The sequence below is a fragment of the Narcine bancroftii genome, chromosome 13, assembly GCF_036971445.1.
Source record: "Narcine bancroftii isolate sNarBan1 chromosome 13, sNarBan1.hap1, whole genome shotgun sequence".
Lineage (NCBI taxonomy): Eukaryota > Metazoa > Chordata > Chondrichthyes > Torpediniformes > Narcinidae > Narcine > Narcine bancroftii.
This window is the reverse complement of record NC_091481.1, coordinates 16538950-16561530: the sequence shown is the minus strand read 5'-3', so window position 1 is coordinate 16561530 and position 22581 is coordinate 16538950. Positions and strand designations below refer to the sequence as shown.

The following is a 22581-nucleotide window of genomic DNA, read 5'->3' as shown; positions in this document are numbered from 1 at the left end:
CATGATTCTTCCCTGCTTCTCTTTAGTGAGGTGGAAACTCTAACTGAAGTTGGAGGAATACCAGACGTAACATTTTCCACAATAATTTTTTGGTACAGGAGATCAAAATTTTGTAACAGAAATTGCATTTTAATATTGTTATTTATCCTAGAGAAAAATAAATGTTTTCTGTATCTGAATACAGCTACAGTGTTTTTAAAGTTCTAATTATTGACCTCTGCTGTTCATTGACTTTAGTTCAGCATTCAATACTGTGATTCCCTCCAAACTGTCAGCTTGGTATCAGCTCATCCCTCTATAATTGGATCTTGGACTTCCTCACTAACAGACCCCAATCTGTTAGGCAATCTCTTCTCTTCCATTCTCACCTTGAATATTTGCCCCAGGGCCCTCTCCTGTATTCCCTTTTCAACCATGACTGCGCTCTATTTCCATAATCAAGTTTTCAGATTACACCACGGTGCTTGGCTTGATCAGAGGGGATGATGAGATGGCCTATAGGGATGAGGTCCAGTGCCTGGCTGTGTGGTGTGCCAACAACAACTTGGCATTTAACACTTAGGAGATCATCGTGGTCTTCAGACATGCTGGAAACCACACATCAATGGAGTTGTGGTGGAATGTGTATCAAGTTTTAAATTCCTTGGTGTCCACATTTCCGATGATCTCACCTGGACCATGAACTCTTCCATTGTGATTTTTTTTTTAAAAAAGGCACAAAACAATGTCTTTATTTTCTACGGAGCGTGATGAAAGTACACCTCTGTTCCAGAATATTGATGGAATTTTACCACTACTATTGAGAGCATACTTACCTATGGCATCTCAGTGTGGTATGGCAATTGTCTTGTATCAGATGGTAAAGTACTTCAGTGGGTGGTGAAAACTGCCCAGCAAATTATTGACATTCAATTGCCCACCATTGAGAAGAGCTGTCAGGAACACTGTCCGAGCAGGGAAAAGAGCATCATCAAGGATGCATCACACCCAAACTATGGACATTACTCATCTAGTAGGCACTACAGGAGCCTTGGATCAAACTAGCAGGGTCAGGAAGAGCTTTTTTCCCAAGATTGTGACGTTGCTGAACCTTGAATCCCAGTGCTGAGACGTACCGTCAGTACTTTTAGGATGGTTTGCTTGCTGAATGCACTTGTTTTTATTTGCACCTAGTTATTTGTATATAAGCACCTTTTTTTTAAATCTCTGGTTGGATGCTAATTGTATTTCATTTGTATTTTATTTGGCTCAATGACAGTAAAGTTGAATCTGATCTAATCTAAACTACTCGTTAAAATCAATTGTTAAATTTCAGAAGGAAAATCTGTCTTCAAATCATAATTTTGTATACCCATTTTTCATTGTTCAAATCAATGAAAAATTAATATAATTTAATAAATAAATTCAAAGATCCAATACAGTACAATGTTTTAACCTATTAATACACTCCACATGTATATGGAAAGGTATGTTGCTACTGGACCCTGGAATTCCTTATTGGAAGACCCCAATCAGCGGCAATTGTGGATCCTCAGCTTCCTTGTTAGCAGATTCCAAACAGTGAAGAGTAACCACCAATACAGTCACCTCAAGGCTGTTTGTTTAGTGCCCTGTTCTATTCCCTCTATGCCCACAATTGCATAGCTAATTTACTTTGACCCCATCGCAATATCCCAGACTTGTCTGAATGGTGCACCAACAGCAACCTTGATGTCAATGTCATCAAAACCAAGGAAAACCAGAGGAATATGATCATTGGGGAAATAAGGGTGGAGAGGGTGATCAAATTTTAGTTCTTGGGAGTCACTATCCTGGAGGATCTTTTCTGGACCCAACACACCAATTGCATAGAGGGAAAAAAGCATGTCAGCTCCTCTGTTTCCTCAGTTAGTGGAGGTTTCCTACGACATCATAAATCTGACAAATTTCTACGGAAAGTGTGCTGACCAGCTGCATCATGGTCTGGCATGGGGATACCAATACTTCCTGAGTAGAAAGCTCTGCAAAAGATAGTGGACACAACCCAGGACATCATAGGCAATGCCCTTCCCACCATCGAAAACCTCAACAGGGAACACTGCCGTCGGAGAACAGCAGCAAACATCAAGGATCCACACCACCTAGTACATGCTCTGTTCTCACTTCTGCCATCAGAAAAAGAGGTCTAGGTGCCACAAGACCCACCCCACCAGAGCCAGGAACAGCATCAGACGCCTCAACAACAAACTCAATCTGAAACTCATTTAAGGATTCTTACTTTTGCACTTTATTGATTTCCCTCCCCCCTCTTTATTGCACAATCAGATTGTTCACATATCTTTGTTTGCATGTTTATGTATCTTCTTGAGTACGGTTTTTTTTTTTGCACTACCAGTAAGTGGTAATTCTGCCTTGCCTGCAGGAAAAAGAATCTCAGGTTTGTGTGATCCCACTGCATAGAAAGCGCAGGCGGCATATGAGAGACATAAGCCTTCTCCCCAATGGGAGTAGGTAGGAGTGAATAAGTACAAAAGCACATGCCAACAGGCTTAAAGACAGTTTCTTCCCTGCAGCCATTGGGGCCCCCATTGAACCCCAAAGCAGTGTCATCATGCTCCCCTTGCTTGATGCTAATTCCTTTCATTGTAAATCTATGCTCTATAAATTGAGCTCTTTACATGGAAATAACTTGCTTATTCGTGGAAAAGCTCTTCCCACTGTACTAGGTATTTAAAAAAAAACTTAAACATGTTACACAACCCTAAAGACTGAAACCACTAGATTCAAAATCAGCTTGTTTTTTAAAGCTATCGTGGTTCTTGAACCTCCCCATACTACCTTAACAAAACCAGTACTCAATACTCCAAGAGCAAAGATGGAACAATTGTAATATCAACCGCACAACCTTCACCTGTGAATATTTATCTATCCTTTTTATGTTTATTACCTTTTTCCCTCTCATGTGGTCACTTAATTTATACTTATTGTAGCAGCAAACCTGAATTTCAGTGCACATGTATGTTGTACTGGCGTCGATTATGATTTTTACACAGCATTCACGGGATTTTTCCTTTATGAATAGCCTCTAATATGCTAGTATTGTTAATTCACACTGGAACGACCAAAACCTGCAAATCTCTACATCACTCCGCCATTTTATACAACATTCTGCGAAGCAAAGGGCTGGGATGTGTAACTCGACAGCATCTGTGTCTAATGTCACGTATAACATACTGTATTTGACAGCATGTTAGACCCACTTGAGTTTTTTACCCAAAAAATGGCTCAAAAATATTCCCCTGGTTTTATATGCCAGGTTGAAATTAGGGTATAATGGTAATGCCGACAGCAATGCTGTTGGTCCCCATCCTGGTCATTGTTGTACTGAGAAAGTGTCAGGTCTGTGAAAGTCAAGTCACGACACAATGGTTTGAGATCAAACATTACTTTTATTAACATACAACAATTAATAGAAGAGCCCAGGAAAATCATAGCGAAAACTAAAGCACATGCGTGCACAATTAATAGAAGAGCGTGGGAAAATTGTAGTGGGAATAAAGCACACGTGTGCACAATTTATGAAAGAGTGGGGAAAAGTGCAGAATATATAAAGGAGGGTGTGAAAATACACAGACAATTTAATAAAACATATATGCACATAACGTATAAAGGAGTGTGGGGGAAAAAAAACAATTTAATAAAACATGCACATAATTTGTAAGAGTATGGTAAAATACACAAAATCTAATAAAACATATGCACACAATTTGTAAGAGTGTGGGAAAATACACATAAAATCTAATAAAACATATGTACACAATTTATAAGAGTGTGGGAAAATCTACTGAAAGTATTGAATGAAAGAAGTGGATTTCAACCTTTTTCTTTCCCTTGCATACCACCTTAAGTAATCTATTACTAATCACCACGACCTATCATTGGGGGCTTATGGTGGGCTGCTGGTGGCCTTCAGACTGTTCAAACTGAGGACAAACCCACAGACCAGCTTGCTCGTACTCTGGCAGACCTTGTGTTAAATCTAGGGTTAGTGTTAGGGGTCAGGCTACTTTGTCAATATGCTGGTCTCCTCTCTCAGAAATTCTGTGTCACTATAATCTCCCACTTTTGGTTGGTTTATGCTTTCATTACCTTGTGCTTGTTTCTAGCTCTTGATGGAATCAGAGCCTTATTTCCTTTCCAGTACTTGTTGTGCATTTTGATATGTCCTGGGGTAAGTTTATTGTCTGCATTGTGGGTGACCTTATGTTCACACTTTAGGGTTAGGTGTGGGATTTGGGAGAGGATTAGGGCTATGGTTAGGGTTAGGTGTGGAGTTTCAGAGATGGGTTCAGGTTAGGCTTAGTGGCTCACACCAACAGAGAGCAGGCAGCAGACCACCGGGACAGCAGGCCGCTGGAGAGAGCAGGCAGCGGACCATCAGGACAGAACGGGATAGCGGACTGTCAGGAGAGAGCAGGAAGCACTAAAATAAAAAATACGGTACTCAATATACTAAGAAAATGATACACAATACATATCATGACCCAAGTTGGTCCCAGAATGTCTGCAGTGCAGTTTATATTCCAGGAAAATGACAAGGGGTCTAAGCAAAGTCGCAACCGGAAAGGCACCCCCATTCCGGTTCTGCACTTTTTACACAGTATGCGTTCTGGTAAAAAGGGAATAATTTCCCAAAACTAATTGGCTGTGTAAAATAAATAAATAAATAGGTAGGTGTGATTGTCAAACCTGATTCAAGACTTATTTCAGCAGATGATTATCTCCAAACTATTGCTTGCCTCGGCACCATTGTCAGAGACTGGGAGATTGACAGGTTTCTTCCTTTTAGATGAGGTATTAATGCTGCAGTTTCTAAATTACAATAGCCATGGATAAAATTTCACACTTACGATAGATTTTGCTAATAGCTCAAATTCAGGAAATATGGCACAACTCCAGCACAGGCTGCCTGTCACTCTGTCATGTCCATTTAAACTTTTTTTCAGCCACCACTTTTTGACCTTATCCCTGAAATAAAATGAGTTTTACTGAAGTCTGGACAGTTGAATATATCTTGTTTACTGCCACATACAAAAAAACAAACCATAGTAACAACTTGTTAATTGTTTTAAATTATCTTTAATGACTCTTTTTTAAAATGGTATGTCATAACTTTGGAAATCATCCATTTTGGAACAGCGATGTTAAATTTTCTATCACAATCCTTATTTACAAGTTACTTTGGAAATGAATTAAAATAATTTAATTCTGTGTTCCCTAATTATGCCACAGTATAGCATCAGAGCAGTCGAGCTGTCAGCATGCATTACAAATAATTTCTTTCTTCCTGGGTTACCAAAGTGACTACGAAGAGATCGGCAAATTTGATTTTAATGCTTGTTAACATTTCCATGAGCTGGCATGGTTTTGTTCTGGTGCATTAAGTAAGTTAAATTGTTGAAGGGGATTTGATTGGAAATGATATCTGTGTCCCTTATAAATAAGAATGGCCCTGAAATGCAGTGAAAATTTATATTTAAATGTAGTGAAACCTCATTAGAACGCGATTCGTTAATCCGCGGAATCTCTTCTACTGTGGGTGTCCGTGGACCCCAAACATTGACTTTTAAGAGGCCAGGCTAACAGCCACAAACTCACAAATGGATTCCTTATGACTCATTTACAAGATGTGTATGTTAATATGTGGAGTTTAAAGGTCTTATTGTAGGGTTTGAGTCACAGTACTCTGTTTTCCTGCTTCCTGAATCATGATGTATAAGCATCTGTTCTGTGGCTCGGCTGTAACGCGGTACGAAATCTTGGACCCCAACTACCATGTTCTAACGAGGTTTTACTGTAAGTTAATATGGTAGAAGGAAGAGACTGAAAGGTTACAAGAAACTGCAGATGCTGTAAACTGACTCAAAAATCAACTACCTTGGAACTCAGCCCAATGACCAGCATCTGTGGGGGGGAGGAGGGAGGAATTGATGATGCTTCAAGTCCAGACCCCACACCAGCCCAAAACATCAAGAATTCCTTTCTCTCAACATGCGACTTCACCCATTGACTTCCTCCAACACTTTATTTCTCACTTTGGAAGATCCAGAGTTGAAGTCAGGCTACCAACTGGTATTGAATTAACATTTGTAAACAAGAAGCTAGGAATGGACCACGAACAGATGAACGTAATCTACTGGCACATGTCATATAAAACCACGACATGTCCGCAATCCCCACGGCATGTTTGCAATCCCCAAACTGTGGTTTTAGGTCCTGATCTTTTTCTTGTGAAGAGGTCCTGGGCATCAAACATTCCTGGTCTGCAAAGCTCGACAGAAGGTCCAATAACCCACATTATAGCAACTTTTAATTTTACCATTATGTTGGTAATTACAGTCTTATCATATATAATTGATTCCCATTTCGCTAAAAATGTGAAGAATTCTACTCATAAACTAACCTAATCACTGATAATATATTGCTCACTTAAAATCAATCATCAGGCAGTAATGCAGCTGTAACATAATTGTCTTATTTAGAAGTGTACAAACATTTTTACAATTGGCCCCCCATCCACAATCTTAAAGCATACCTTGTGACAGTTTCCCAAATCTTCTTGACAGCATCTTCCGATCTGTATCATCTTGCAGAACAAAGGCAACAAGCTCAAAAAAACACAATTAAATGATCTCCAAGTCACTCCTTCATATCTGTAAGACCAAAACTCTGATCTACAAAGGTTCCCTGAAAATGAAGTCATATGTGGATAGGGTAGTGAAGAAAGCTTATGGAATGTTGGCTTTTATAAATCAGAACATTGAGTAGAGGAGCTGGGATATTATGTTAAAATTGTGCAAGGAATTGGTGAGGCCAAATTTGGAGCATTGTGTGCAGTTTTGGTCACCAAACTATAGGAAAGATATCAACATATTTGAGAATACAGAGAAGATTTACTAGAATGTTGCTGGGGTTACAGGGCCTAAGATTATAGGGAAAGGTTAAATAAGTTAGGTCTTTATATTTTAGAGTGTTGAAGGTTGAGAGGGGATTTGATTTGAGGTATTTAAAATTATTAAGGGCATAAATAGAGTTGAAGTATAAGAAAGGGGGAGATACAAACGAGAGGACATGAACTGAGAGTTAGGGGGCAAAAGTTTAGAGGAAACATGAGGGGGGACTTCTTTTCTCAGAGTGGTGGATGTGTGAAACAAGCTTCCAGATGAAGTGGTGGAGGTTGGCTCGATATTAACATTGAAGGAGAAGTTGGATATGTATATGGACGGGAAAGGAATGGAGGATTATGGGTTGAGTGTACGTCAGTGGGGTTAGGTGGGAGAAATGTTCAGCATGGACTAGAAGGACCATGCTGGCCTGTTTCCATGCTGTAATTGCTATAGTTGCATATGAAGGTGACAGAGCGCCAGATAAGAGATTCAACCTGTAAAAGAAAAATGCAGTATACCAATGAAAGCAGAAGATATTTATAGTTTATTAGCAAAACATTTTCATATGAAATACAAAGGGCATAAAAACAAATAAAAACTTATTTGTTCATTTCTGCAACGTCTGGTGTGTGTTCACTTTTTGCTGCTGTGCATCTGGTGGTGCTTACGCACACACGTTTCTGAAAAGTCCTGATCCTCAGGTTGTCTGGATTTCTGGCTTGTGGATTTTTGGACTTCTACTGTATTTATCTTTTGGTGTGAGAATCTTGTGCATTATTCTATTCTTTTTGCAGCTTGCAAAATAATATCTAAACTTGAGCTTCTGGCCAACTGTTGCCTGGATAACATAGAGCAACCAACTTTTATGAATATTGAACCTTTGCATCTAGCATTAAGAACTTCTAAGATTCTACTTTTAAAGACCTTTTTGAAACAATGATAGAAATATTGCTAAAGCCTTTTTAACACCAGAAAAATAGGGCAAATTGATCCGTGGATCATCTTTTACATGAGATCTTAAACTGAGGCCACATCTTGCCCTTCAATTAGATGTAATAGGTCCCATTTCAATATTTTGTTCAAATGTAAGGCTCATTTAACATTAGTAAAACAGATTATCTGGTCATTATATGACATTGCCCTGTAGAGATCAGCAGCTGCGTTTTCTGCATTACAGTGGTAACTTAGGACCTTCAAGTTCCTGGTCATCCACATATAGAGAAAGCCAGAGGTATACAATCCATTGATCATTGGGGGATGAGAGGTGGAGAGGGTGAGTCACTGTCTCGGAGGCTCTTTCCTGAACCAAACACATTAATGGCATCATGAAGAAAGCATGCCGGTGCCTCTACTTCCTCAGGAGTTTGTGGAGGTCTGGTATAGGGACACCAATACCCCTGAGCGTAAAGCCCTCCAAAAGGTAGAGGCCAGAGCTCAGGACATCATGGGCAAAACCCTCCCCACTATTGAGTACATCTACAGGGAACGCTGCTGTCGGAGAGCAGCAGCATTAATCGAGGATCCACATCACCCAGCACATGCTCTGTTCTTACTGCTGTCATCAGGAAAGAGATCTAGGTGCCACAAAACTCGCACCACCAGGTTCAGGAACAGCTGCTACCCCTCCACCATCAGATTCCTCAACAGCGATCTCAATCAGGGACTCATTCAAGGACTATTGTGTACTTTATTGATTCTTTTTATTCTCTCTGTATTCTACAGTCAGTAGGTTTACATTCATTATCTGTTACAGTTCTTGATTGTTTACATGTATATGTTGTGTACAGTTTGTTTTTTGCACTATCAATAAGTGGTAATTCTGCCTCGAAAGCAAGAGAAAGAATCTCAGGGTTGTATGTGATGTCATTAATATACTCTGACAATAAATCTGAAATATTGAAAGACCTCTCCTGGAGCCAGTACAAGAGGCAACAATGAAAAAGGCACACAAACATCTCTACTTTCTTGGATGTCTGAGGATATATGGCATATGCCATCAAGTACTCGCATTGAGTTTCTACAGAACTACTTATCTGCAGAAAGTATATTGACTAGTTATATCGTAGCCTGGTTGGAAAGTTGAGTAGACAAGAATGCGGAAGGCCACAGAAAATGCATTGAAGATATCACTGTCTCAAGAAAGCAACCAACATCACAAAGTGCCCCATCATCCTGGTCACAATCTCTTCTCGTAGTTACCTTTGGGCAGAAGGGATAATAGCCTGAAGTCTCGTACCTCTCGTTTCTAGATTTTTTTTTATCAGCGGTTATCAGGTTCTAGAACCTTCCCATACTACACTCTGGGACCACCAAAAATATGTGTGCACTATTAAAACTTTCTTTTTGCACTAACAGAATATTGATTGATTTATTTATCCTTTCCTATTTATTATCTCCTTTTCCATATAGGCAGTCCCCAGGTTTAAAAAATGTCTGATTGACAAACAACCCATTGTTACACTTTATGAGTATTGTATCACCAACAGCTCCCCCCCCCCCCCCCCCCCCGACAGCCCGCCACCAGTCCCAACACTGATCCCACCGCCCTGCTCCCTCCCAACAGCCCACCCATCTCCGGGAGGGTGGGGGAGAGAAGGAGCAGCAGTGGCGTGTGTCATCATGGTGCTGCTGTCAGGCCATGCTGTGCACAGCCTGGACAAAGCAGAGGGCGGGCTAGGGGGCGTGCAGCCTGGCAGAAGGGAGGGGGGGGAGAGAAGAAGAAGCATCAGCGATACCGCTGTCAGGTAAAGCAGTGGGAGGGCAAGGCGCCACCAAGGAGGGAGGGGGGAGCGAGAAGCAAGCAAAGGAGCCGGGCGCGGATCAGGGGAGCAAAGATGGAGGAGGGCAGTGGGGTACTTGTACTGTAGCCATCTTGCCTTCATTTTCTCCTATGAGTATAAACTTTTATGTAGTTATTTTTATTATTGCTTACAAACTGCATTATTATGTACTATATTAACATGTTTTAGTGTATTGATGCTAAATAAGGACCTATGTACCTGTTCTGACTTGCATACAAATTTGAATTAAAGACAGGCCAAGGTAACGGAACTCATTTTTAACCCAGGGACTGCCCGTATTATGGTAACTTTATTTATGCATTTGTTATTGGTGCATCTTTAGTGCCTGCAGCAAGTTAGAATTTTGGTGCATCTGTACATTGTGCTTGTCAACAAACTCTCTTGTCATAAACCTATGAGAGCACGTAATTCCTTATAGATCTTTTAAAATGTCATGGAAGTTTTGTGAAAGATGTTCCATTCAGAATTTTTCCCAAAAAAGGTGCTCATGATTTATCAAAGGAGGTTTGGAATCTAGAAAACTAGCAAACAATTATATTAACCATTTCTTATCATCTGATAAAGTGAACACGAGTAGGTGTTGAATTCCTGTTGAGCAGAATGTGAGCAATCAAACGACTTTAAAAGGTCAAAAACTACTTTGAAAGTAGAATACCGTATTCATGTAGTCTAATTATCTATTAAATAGTTAAATATTAAATTGTTCTGTGATATAATTTTTCTGAGGCATTGGAATTTACCTGCATCTTTCAAGTGCGATGTTAGCAATTTGACAGGAACTTTTGGGTCTTTTTTTTTGCAGACAATTACTATGGCACACCAAAACCCCCAACGGAGCCAATTCCACTGTTGCTAAATGTAACAGATCAGATTTTACCTGGTGCCAGACCAAGTTCAGAAGGCAAAAGGAAGAGAAACAAGTCAGTAAGTAACATGGAAAAAGCTGAAATTGCCCCTCCTGAAGCAGAGGAGGAGGAAGAAGAAGAAGAAGAAGAAGAAGAAGAGGAAAGAACTGTTGTCAATGGAAATGGAGATACAATCACACCAGGTCAGTACATCATTGCAGGAAATATAGGTGGAATGGGGAGATTTTTTTTAACCAAAAGTAGACTTTATTCACAATAAATGATTTACAAAAGAAGATTACTTGTTGTTGACATATAAATTTCATTTATTTTACATTTTTTGTGCCATTGATGTTTGTATATGCCCATGAATGAAGTCTTGATAAGGAACAGATTTGTTGATGAACTTTTAGTCTTACTGTTTTTTTTAGATTTTTTATAAGCATGATTGTTCTGTAGCAGACCAGCATAGACAACTTTACCCTCTGCAAGATCATTTCCTAATAACAATGAAACCCCCCTCCACTGGTAAATTTGATCGGTGAACCAGTCTTATATGGATTTTGCATATGACAAGGCTGTGTGCGTTGACTGATGGTGAACATCAAAATATATAAATCAGACTGACAGATCTGGTGTTAGTTGAGGAAATTAAAAGGTGCATTCCTAATGACATAAAACTATATTTAGATGAAATGGGAGGAGGAACCTGGCAGGAATCATCTAAATTAGAGGATGAATATGCTTTAAGCCACAAGGTTAAATTTGTACCAAGCAGAACTTCCAAAAGGGTAATATGGACTATCCAAGTAAATTAGAAAACAAATCAGAAAGTGCTAAGTGTAAAGAAAATTGGAAGCAAGAAAATGGAAAAACCTTCGGGTCCCCTTTGCCCTCTATTGTAAGAAACCTGGTCACTTAATAGCAAGATGTTCTGTGCTGAGAAAAAAGGAGGCAGCATGGATGTTTATTTTCAAAGAGATAAAATAGAAACCAAAAAGATTCCAGATCTGCTGGTAACATTAGGGATAAATTCAAATATTTTGTGTCAGAGGGTTTGGTTTCATAAAGGAAGGGTGACCACAGTGACAGTAAAAATTCTTCAAGATACTAGGGCTGTCCAGTCACTTGTGTTGGACAGTGTTTTGGAGTTTTGTGATGAGACTGCCACGGGTGAAATAAATTTGATTCGAGGCCTGGCCCTGGGTGGGGGGTGGGGTGGGGAAATGAACCAGAGTTGATACCTCTGCACAGGATAATCAGAATTAGTTAATGACAGTCACTAAATAAAATGTGAGCACGTACTAATTGGCAAAAAAAATCCCTATGGTGATTTTGCTTCTAATTTGGAAATATTTTCTTAAAGTCAGTGTCAAAAGAAGCATTCCAAAGTGTCATTCTTTTGAAATACTATTTCTTTATGGACCTATCAAAGGGACCGGTTCGAATCACATGTTGTCAGTAAGGAGTTTGTACATTCTCTCCAAGTCTGCATGGCTCTTCCCAAGGTTTCCTCCCACTATTTGAAACAGTCAGGGGTTGTAGGTCAATTTGGTTTAATTGTGGCAGCACGAGCTCGTAGGCCAAAAGGCCCTATTACGGTGCTGTATCTATGTCTAAATGTCTACATTTAAAAAAAATTAATCTATAAAAGTAAGGGTAAACTGTTTATTTTAGCATGTATTAAATGACTATCTGTCAAACTTTCTATCCACCATCAGTTGTGTGAAGAGAAATTTGCCTTGTAATCATGTTCTCACATTTTCTTTTATTTACCCGCTGACATTTGTATTAATACGTTTCCCAATAAAATTTTTCCCAGATGGGGCATTTTGTTTGATCAACAAGTGCAACCAAATGCTCCAAATAATGTCTTCCACCTCGAATCATAAATTACATACTGTGTGTCACTTTACTTGCTTGGATGTAATGAATTCTGAAAGTTGTATTGACCATACTTCATTGAACTATGACAGATGCTTATTTAGCATAGAACTGCGCATAATCTTGCTCTTTTCAATTTCACTTCTTTGCCCATCTCTCTTTGTACATAAGAATTAGCAAAGTGGCTAAAGCAATCTTCAGCAAGTACCTTTTCAGCAGCGTCCCCGATGTGTTAATTGTAAGAAACTAGCTGTTCCTCTGCTGTGTTATCAGCATTGAATTGCACCATCAGTTGAGGGACTGCATGTTTTTTTAAGGTCATAAATAGCAATCATCTCGAAAAGAGTTTGAAGTGAGGCAAACCAGCATTGAATCCAAAATTGGTTTGCGATAGGAAGCAGAGGAAAGTGAAAAAGGGTTGTTTTTCTAAATACAAGTCTATGACCAATGGTGTATCACAGAGTTAGCAATGACAGGACCCTTGTTGATTGTAATGTCTGTTAATTATGTGGGCATGAATGAAGGAGATATGATTAATAACTTTTCAGGTTATATGAAAATTATCATGTGAAGATGTAGATCAACTGGAAAGCTGGACAGAGCATTGGCAGAATAAAATTAATGCTAACGTAGCGAGGTGATCCATTTTGGAAGTCAAATAAAGGGAGGACGTGCAGTAAATGGCAGGGACCTGTGAAATGTTGAACAGCATGAGCTACATGTCTAGTTCACTGAAAGGAAAATACAGCAGTGAGGAAGGCAATTTTCAGGGCATAGAATATAAGAATTGGGTTATCAATTTGCAACTTTTCCAAATATTAGTTAGGCCACATTTGGAGTATTGTGTACAGTTCTGGTCTCCACATTGAGGAAGAACGCAATTGTGCTGATGAGTGGATATTCACCAGAATTCCTGGATTGGAGAACTTTAGTTTCAAAGAGATTGGATGAGATAGGCTTGATTTCCTTGGTATGATGAAGGGTAACCTGATGGAGGTATATCAAATTATGAGAGGCATAGAAAGAGTAGATGGTTGGAATTGTTTTTTCCATGGTAGGGTATTAAAAACAAAGTCATAGGTTTAAAGTAAAAGAGGGGAGATTTAAAGGGGATCCAAGAGGAATATTTTTCATACAAAGAGCACTTGATATCTGGGAAGTTGCTGCCATAGGAGGTGATGGAGGCAGATACAACCATAATGCTGAAGTGTCGTGTTTAGACACATACTTGAATAGGGAATACTAATGCAGGAAAAATATGATGAGTGTGGTGGTCACCAGGGGTCATCCCGGTGACCTTATATATGAAGCAGTCCAGAGCTGCAGTCTAACCTTCCAGGTTTGTGTTGCAGAGAGACAAGACCTCTTAGTGTCCATATTAGTTTATTAAAGCTGTCTTATAGTCGCACTGCTGGTGTGGTTATTGTCAGTACATGTGGATCGGCAAAAAGGCTGGTATGAATGTGAAGGGCCTGTTTCTGCGCTGAACAACTCCATGACTCAATGCATTGATGAGCAAAGTTTTGGTACATGGTCATGGCCAAAATTTCAAAGATATTGAGCTCTGAATCTCAACTGTCCGAACCAAAGAAAAAAAGGTATCCTCTTCGAGAAGAGGGAAAGGAGCAGCTGAAGAAACCAACTGACAATTTTCCCAAATATCCCGACGCCAGTGATTTTGAATGTGTGCCACATTTTCTCCACTGCTTTCAGAAAGGATGCGACAAGAATGGAAAATTTAACTATACATGAATAATAGTGATGAATTGCAGTAAAATCTTTGCATTAGTCCATAAAATACATTTTATTTTAATTCATTTTGAATAATGAATAAAGCTACTTCTCATAATGCCCTGCTTACATCATAGCAGATTGCTTACTGTGAGCTGATTGGCTCAGTAGAGCTGATCCATATTTTGGCATCAGTGCTGAGCAATTAGGTGGCACCGAGCCAGTCTGTTGTGATGTTTTTTAGGGGTATGGTTTGCCTCTTTACATAATACACAAATTATATTTAATGGAAATTGGGGTAATAAGTTAGCTCGTCTATAGTCAGTTTTATGAGTGCCTTAGGATTTGACAATATAATTCTGTAACACAGTGGCTATAGAGAAAGGAGCAAAAATTGTAAATCCAAATGAATGTTATAGCTAATAAACCTTTTATATCAGACAGTAAGGTACTGTTTTTTTAGCACAATCCTATTTCAAGCTTTATCAGAAAGTCAAAAGCATTCCAGGAGAAGAGATAGTTTGTGATTACTTCTCCTTATTCACAGCATGTGACAACAGCACAATCTTCTTGTTTAGCAGTTGTCTTTGGATATTCAGAGTCCATGAACCCTTGTTGAGGACAGTATCATTTTTGCAAGCATAATTTTTCATCTGATAAGGCTCTCATTATTTCTTCAGAGAGACATTAATAATCCTTATTCATAGAGGAGAATTTGACTGTGGCTTGAAATATTTTAATCCTTTTATAATTGAAGTGCTAGAAAGGTATCAAATACATGACAGTTTGCAATTTGAAATGCTGCATGTCTAGAATTCAACGATGGCAACAGGCATCATTATCCTATATGGTAATCAATTTGAAAATAAAGTTGTTCTGACCACAAATTTAAAATGAAATATTTTCTAACTTAAGTCCTTTACAGACATTGGTAAAAATGGTTTTCTAAGCTGATTGCAGTTGCAAATAAGTATTATGCATGGATTAGATACAGTGAAGTGGAGACCTATTAGTCTTCATAGAAAATGATCTATTCCCACATTATATATCATACAACATTGGTCTCTATCTTTGTAAGTTGTCGATTTCACAGTTTCTTAACCAGCATCCCATTTTCTTTCATTGTGGCTAATTTGTAATCACCCAAAACTCTCCAGCACGAACCTGTCTTGGGTAAACTTGTACCTCTCACTTTGTTCATTTTAGATTGGTCACAGTGTTTGAGCTCCCGAAAGAAAATAGACACACACACCGAGAGCAGTTCAGTTTATACAAATGTTTATTACAAATTCAAAAGCTGATTTCACACTACAATATGCAAGCCCTTCCCAACTATACTTATCAATACTTGGACTGGTCCCAACTGCCGAAGCGAAGCAACGACTGCACACTTGTAGTAGGTTGTCAGGGCACCGGTAGCAGCTTCTCCACCTCACCCGACCGGGACTTTGGCTGGACTCTAGAAGTTCTTCTTCTTGCTGAGAGATGTTGCCACCTCTCGGAGAGTCTCAAACTTCAGCAGCGGGACCATGGCTTTTATTACCCAAAAACTGCTTACCCAAGCACCTATTCCCAGCACAGCAAGAAAGATAAGCAAGCAAGCTAGCATGCTAGGCTTCTATCGAATAACATAATTTTCAGCTTATCACTTTGATTTATTTTGCATCAAAGCTAGGCCTCTGACAGACTGTGACCAAAACAAGCAGAAAGATTAAATGTTCTTGGTACACAGATGTCCTTTCTTCAGATAACTGCATCTCTGGCCCCTCGGTGAAATTTAGCTTATGTCTGCTGATTCTAAAAACAAGCAGGTTCTCATGATTCTAAAAACAAGCAGGTTCTCAGCCTTACAGAACCCAGAGCTGCAAATTTAAAAATCAGGTTCTCAGCCTTGCAAAACCAAGAGCTGCAAATTAAAAAAGCAGGTTAGAATCTTCCATTACAGAACCCTAACTCTTTTGTTTGATAACCCATTTCAACTGCTATTCTAACAATGCTTCTGTTTTAAAAGATTCATTCAGATTTTCAAGTTCTTCTGCACATTCACTCTGTTCCACACCTTCCATTTCTGCAATATCCATCACATGTTGCTTTGTTACAATTCTATCTCCTTGCACATTCCTGATTTTTTTAAATTGATGCACCATTGCCTCAATTTAATGCCTGGCTCAAGCTTTAAAACAAGACCATTTATCCGCAATATTACTAATGCTTCCAGGTCCAAATAAATACGAATTCACTGTGTCAATTTCATCACAATACTATATTGTAAATGTATTTATATACTGCAATCTAATGTGTAGATAAATTTAATGTACAGAAGTTAGATTGATTTGCAACTTGAGGTTATTGAATTTCTGATTGAAGACACAACTTTATTGTGAGAAAACTTGTATTGAATAAATGTCACTGAGGTATTTCTAGTTGCTTCAGTTCTACATAAAATTATTTTCTTTGGCTTGGCTTCGCGGACGAAGGTTTATTTAAAATAATTCATATTAAAATGACTTATTTGCTTGGAAAAGGTGATAACATTTTCCTTGCACACCACCCCAGAGACCAACTTTCAATTCTTATTCCATTTAACGAAATTAAAGCTTTCTTTCACTGACAGTAGTAAGTGATCTTATGAAAGTTGTTTTAGCAGATGCTATTGAATTCTCAAGTTGCATAAAATTTGTCTTATTGCCTTGTTTTCTGCTAGTATTACCATTCCACAAAAAGCTTAATTTTTATGGGAAATGTATGGCAAAACACAAAATATTGGTGTATAGTATGTTCAAGTACTTTTAAGATACAAGTTGAAACGTATAGTTTTCACTGTGGAGTGCACTCATGGTGAGTGAAATTAAAATGGTTGGCTATACTATAGTTCAGGTGTATTATCATCCGTTTGTACAAGTACAACCCGATGAACTAGCTTTCTCCAGACCTCGGTGTAAAATCATGCAAATACACAACTAGATCTAACACACACACAGGCAAGTGATACATATGCAGTACATATAGAAAAAAATAAATAAATATTGTTTAATGAATAATAGTGTCTCGAAGGTTTAGTATGAGCATTTCTTTCAGTGGTTCAGCAGTCTCATTACCCGTGGGAAGAAGCTGTTTCTCAGCCTGGTGGTTCTGGCTCTGATACGCCTACATCTCTATCCAGACAGGAGTAGCTGAAGCATGCTGTGTGTGGGCTGGTAGTGGTTCTCAATTATTTTGTATGCCCTCTTCAGACTACAATTCCAATAGATCACGTTGATGGGGGTTGGGGAGTTGGGAGACCTCAGTGATCCTCTCTGCTACTCTTATAGTCCTTTGGATTAACCTCTAATCCAATGCGCTATAGCAACTATACCACATGGTGATGCAGCCAGCCAGGACGCTCTTAATAGAGCTCCTGTAGAATGTTGATAAGGTGGTGGCTGGTGGTCTTGCTCATCTCACTTTTCTCAAGTGCAGTCACTGTTGTGTCTTTGTGAGGAGATGTTGTGTGTCCAGGATAGGTCACTTGTTAAGTGGATTCCGAGGAACTTGGTGCTCTCCACTACTGGGTTATTAATGTGTAGTGGAGGGTGGTAGTTCCTGGTCCTCCTGAAGTCCACAATCGTCTCCTTTGTCTTGCCCATGTTGAGACGCAGGTTGGTATTCTCTCACCATATCACGAGACTATCCACCTCTTCTCTCTAGTGCGACTCATCGTCGTTGCTGATGAGGCCAACGACTGTTGCGTCATCTGCAAACTTTATGGCTCTGTTGGAGCTGGACCTGACATTGCAGTCGTGGATCCGTAGCGCTAACGGGAGCAGGCTGAGCATTTAGTCCTCAATGTGCTCCATTACTGCTACCGAGCTGGATAGACTGTGGGCTTTCCATTAGGAAGTCCAGAATCTAGTTACAGTGAGGGGTGTTGAGTCTCAACGAGGACAGATTCTCCACCAGCCTCTCGGGAATATTCACATAAAACGCCAAGCTGAAGTCGATGAATAGCAGCCCAGTGTCTGAGGTGTTGCCATCCAAGTGGGTCAGGATGGAGTGAAGGAAGTTGAAGCCTGGACCCACAGACAAAATACATATGTTTAGCAAAGATATTCCACTCACCATTCTCAAACTGATATTCCCTCTGACGAACAACATATCTTGTTCCTCCTGAGCAGCCTTAATCTTAGTGGCATGTACAGGAATTTTTCTCATTTTAGCAAACACTCACCTCCATCTGATTCCACTGTTTCCATCTCTTCTTCACCTACTCCTGTTCTATCTAATTCCTTCCCATCCCAATAATCTCTTCCTCATCCTGTCGCTCCCACCTCTTCCATCTTCTATTGAATACCCTCTCACCTCTTGACCCCTCTCTAGCTATTTCCCCCCTCTGTATATGTAATATCAGCCCCTTATAATTTAGTCTCAATACAGGCTATCAACCCAAAATGTTGACTGGCCATTTCTGCCCATGGTTGCTGCCTGACCCACAGTTCCTCAAACAGCTCGTTGTTTGCTCAATTACAACATATGCAGTTTTTGTGTTCATGAAAGCTCCAAAGGCTGGGATTCTGATCAGTCTTTTCTTTCCCTCTAGCATTATCATCACTGCCCTCAGTCACAATCTATCAACCACTTGATAACAGTTACCTTATCTGCTCCTGGGTGCAGCTGTGTGTTCTCACATTATAGCAAACAACACATGAAAGTGAAGTAGGCTTTGACTGAGACACATAGACCTTGGACAGCCTCCACTGAGGTCTTATTAATAAAACAAATATTTTTTTCTGCCCTCTGGAAATAGTGGTGAATTACAGATCTAGAGTGAATGAGGACCTGGAAGAAATTAACACTGGTTAAACACAATTATTGGAGAAATTAATGGCTGTTAAGTCCCCAAAAGCTAATGACCAGAGTCAAGAGGATTTGGAAAAGGTAGTGAAGCAAATGGTGAATCTTCTTCCAAAATTCCATGGATAGGGAGGAATTTAAATTTCTAAAATGTAATAGGTTCTAATTCAATCCCTCTGGTGAGATGTCTGAGGAGATTCAGTATGTCATCAAAGACTCTTATACACTTCTGCAGCTGTACCTTAGAGAACATTCTGCTGGTTACATTATTGCCTGGTATGGAAGCGCCAATTCTTAGGACAAGAATAAACTCCAGAGGGTTGTTAACTCGGCCTGTGACATCACAGGCTCCAGACTTCACTCCATCGAGGACATCTGCAAGAAGTGGTGTCTTAAAAAAGCAGCCTCTATCCTCAAAGATCCCCACCACTCAGTCCATGCCCTCTTCACTCTGCTACCATTGGGGGGGGGGGGGGGGAATAAAGGTACAGGAGCCTAAAGACGAGCACTCAGCAGCACAAGGACAGCTTCTTCGCCACTGCCATCAGATTCCTGAATAATCAATGAATTAAAGACACTGCCTTATTTTTCGAACACTTTTTTTTAATCTAGTAATGTTGTAAGATGGTTATAATATGACTGTTTGCACTAAGATGCTGCCACAAAAACACCGAATTTCATGACTTGATTTAAGAAAGAACAACAAAGAAAAGAAACTCGGATTGCAAACAGTCACCATGGATTATAAACAGAAAACAAAAAGTATCAGGAGGCTTACAGCCTGCTCACAATCTTTATCAATAACTCTGCCTAACAAATATTTTTCTTCCTGAACAATTTGGGGTATACTTTATGGATTTTAGGTTGCTGATCAGAAAAATATCCTTAAATTATTCCTATCACATCCCTTTTTTATTAGATATAACCTATTTCTATGATTTCTTATTTTATTTATCTCTACTTGTATATTGTCCACAAAGCCAGGTGTTTTGGTCAGTCCAAGCATGCCTGGGCATGCACTCAGTGGAGATGTTCTACAAATGTTTTCTTGGGCTTGAGCAAGCTTTGTCAGGATAGATGCAGGTAGGTTATAAAAGCAGTTCACATATACAGATCCTGTGCATTATATTGATATAGATTATATACATGTTGATGCACATGTCCTTCAGGCAATAGCATAGTGAGTGTGCTTAGCAATAACGTTTATTGTCTTCTGGAAGGTTTAATACAGCAGAAATGTCTCACAATTTCACAATAGCTGTAACACATTTTGTTACATCTGTGGGGAGTATTTGCAGTGTGACTGCACTTATTAAGAAAGCCTATAAGCTCTACTTCACTTATAAAATTGGTGACCAAGATTGGGCTCCTTACATTTGTTGTGCAGCATTTGAGAGCTTGGCTCAGAGCTACATTATGTGATTAAACATGCTAAATTCAATAAAAGTTATTTTAATGTTTCTCCAACTTCCTACATGATGGAAATGATCCTTGTGTTGGGCTTGCGGTTGTCTATCTAAAGGGAGCAGTGAGAAGAGGTTGTGACCAGGATGATGTGAGTCCTTTATGATGTTGGCTGCTTCTAATTTTATTTCAGAAAACAAACCTTTTGAAAAAAAAATTGTTGTCCAGTGTAACTTGGATGAGCAGACCAAATTAGCAGAACTAGGCTATTTCAACCCATCAAGTTTTCCCCACCATTTAATTACATTTTCCCACTCAGCCCTACTGCCCAGCCTTCTCCCCATAACCTTTGATACCCTGGCTAATTAAGAACCTATCAATCTCTGCTTCAAATTAACCCAATGACCTGGCCTCCATAACCAGCTGTGGCAACATATTCCACAAATTTACCACACTCTGGCTAAAGAAATTCCAACTCATTTCTGTTCTTATCAAACACCCTGGAATCCTGAAGTTGGTCCCTCTTGTCTGAGACTTCCCTAACCTTTCTACATATACTCTATCCTTGCCTTTCAACATTCAAAATGTTTCAATGAGACTCTTCCCCCCCCCCCCACCCCCACCCCCATTCTCCTAAATTCCAATGAGTAGAGGGCAAGAGCTGTCAAACAATCCTCATATGTTAATCCTTTCATTCCCGGAATAATCCTAGTGAATCTCCTCTGAACCCTCTGCAATGTTAGCACATCCTTTCTTAAATGAAGAGCTCAAAACTGCCCTCAATACTTCAAGTGAGGTCTTCAGCATCACATCCCTGCTCTTATATTCCTCTTGAAATGAATGCCTGCATTGCATTTTTCTTCACCACTGACACACAGTACAGGTTTGCCTTCAGGCTATCTGCACAAGGAATCACAGATCCCTTTGGATCTGGATATTTTCTATTTTCTCCCCATTTAGAAAATAGCCTCCTGTTTATTTTTTCTCCCAAAGTGCACAATTGTCCACTTTCCGACAGTATTTCATTTGCCACTTCTCTGCCCATTCTCCTCATCTGTCTAAATCATTTTGCAGCTTCCCTATTTCCTTAACACTACCTGTTCTTCCACCTACTGTTGAATGAGCTGCAAACTGGCCACAAAGCCATTCATTCCATTACCTAAATTCACTAATATACAACATAAAAAGAAGCAACCCAACACTGACCTCTGGAGCAACTGGAAACCAATAGAATATAACTTCTGTATTCTGACTCTGCTCCCTGCCAATCAACCAATGCTCTACTCACGGTAGTATGTTTCCCGTGATACAGTGGGCTCTTATGAAGCAGCCTCATTTGCGGTACCTTGTCAGAGGCCTTCTGAAAATCCAAAAACACAACCTCCACTGTGTTTCCTTTATCTCGCCTGCTTGTCACTTCTTCAAAGAATTCCAATAGGTTTGTCAAGCTGTATTTTCCCTAAGGAAACCATGTTGGCTTTGGCCTATCTTGTCATGTGCCTCCAAGTACTCCATTAACTTATCCTTGACAATCAGCTCCAACGTCTTCCCAACCATTAACGTCAGGCTAGCCAGTCTATAATTTCCTTTCTGCTGCTTCCCTCCCATCATGAATCGTGGGGTGACGTTTGTGATTTTCAAATCCTCTAGGACCATATCCGAATCTATTAATTCCTGAAAGATCAGTCCCAATGCCTCCACAATCAGTACTGCTATTTCTTTCAAAACCCATCTGGTCCAGGAGACTTATCCACTCTTGGACCATTCAGCTTTCTGAGCACTTTCTCCCTTGAAATAGTAACCCCATTCATTTCATTTCCCTGATACCCTTTGACATCTGACACACTGCTAATGTCTTCCAAAGTGAACAATGCTGCTGTCATCCTCTTGTCTCCCCTTATTAATTGTCCAGTGTCATTTTCTAATGGTTCTATATCTACTCTCACCTTTCTTTTACTCTTTATATACTTGAAGAAGCTTTTTGTTTCCTCTTTGATATTATTTACTAGCCTACTTTCATACTTCATCTTTTCCCTCCTTCTGAGGTTTTTTAGTTACCTTCTGCAAGTTTTTAAAAAAGTTCCCATTCTATCTTTGCAGTATTTTTTGCTTCCTTGTATGCCCTCTCTTGCTTTAATGTTAGTTTTGACTTTGCTTGTC

General features: G+C 39.5%; 1 protein-coding gene and 1 long non-coding RNA gene across 15 annotated transcripts in view; one reads left to right on the top strand and one right to left on the bottom strand.

Moving 5' to 3' along the window:
* Positions 1–22581, top strand: part of magi2a (membrane associated guanylate kinase, WW and PDZ domain containing 2a) — a 251791-nt gene that overhangs the window by 145352 nt on the left and 83858 nt on the right. For all 14 annotated transcript variants that reach the window (XM_069909259.1, XM_069909257.1, XM_069909254.1 and 11 more), the window contains one exon: positions 10530–10775. In XM_069909259.1, the coding sequence (XP_069765360.1) occupies positions 10530–10775 (246 nt within the window). The remainder of the gene's footprint in view (positions 1–10529; positions 10776–22581) is intronic.
* On the bottom strand, positions 7452–9282 carry LOC138748860 (uncharacterized). Its single transcript, XR_011348285.1, has 2 exons — positions 9126–9282; positions 7452–7764 (listed from the first exon to the last, which is right to left on the bottom strand). It is a non-coding gene; the product is annotated as an uncharacterized lncRNA (long non-coding RNA).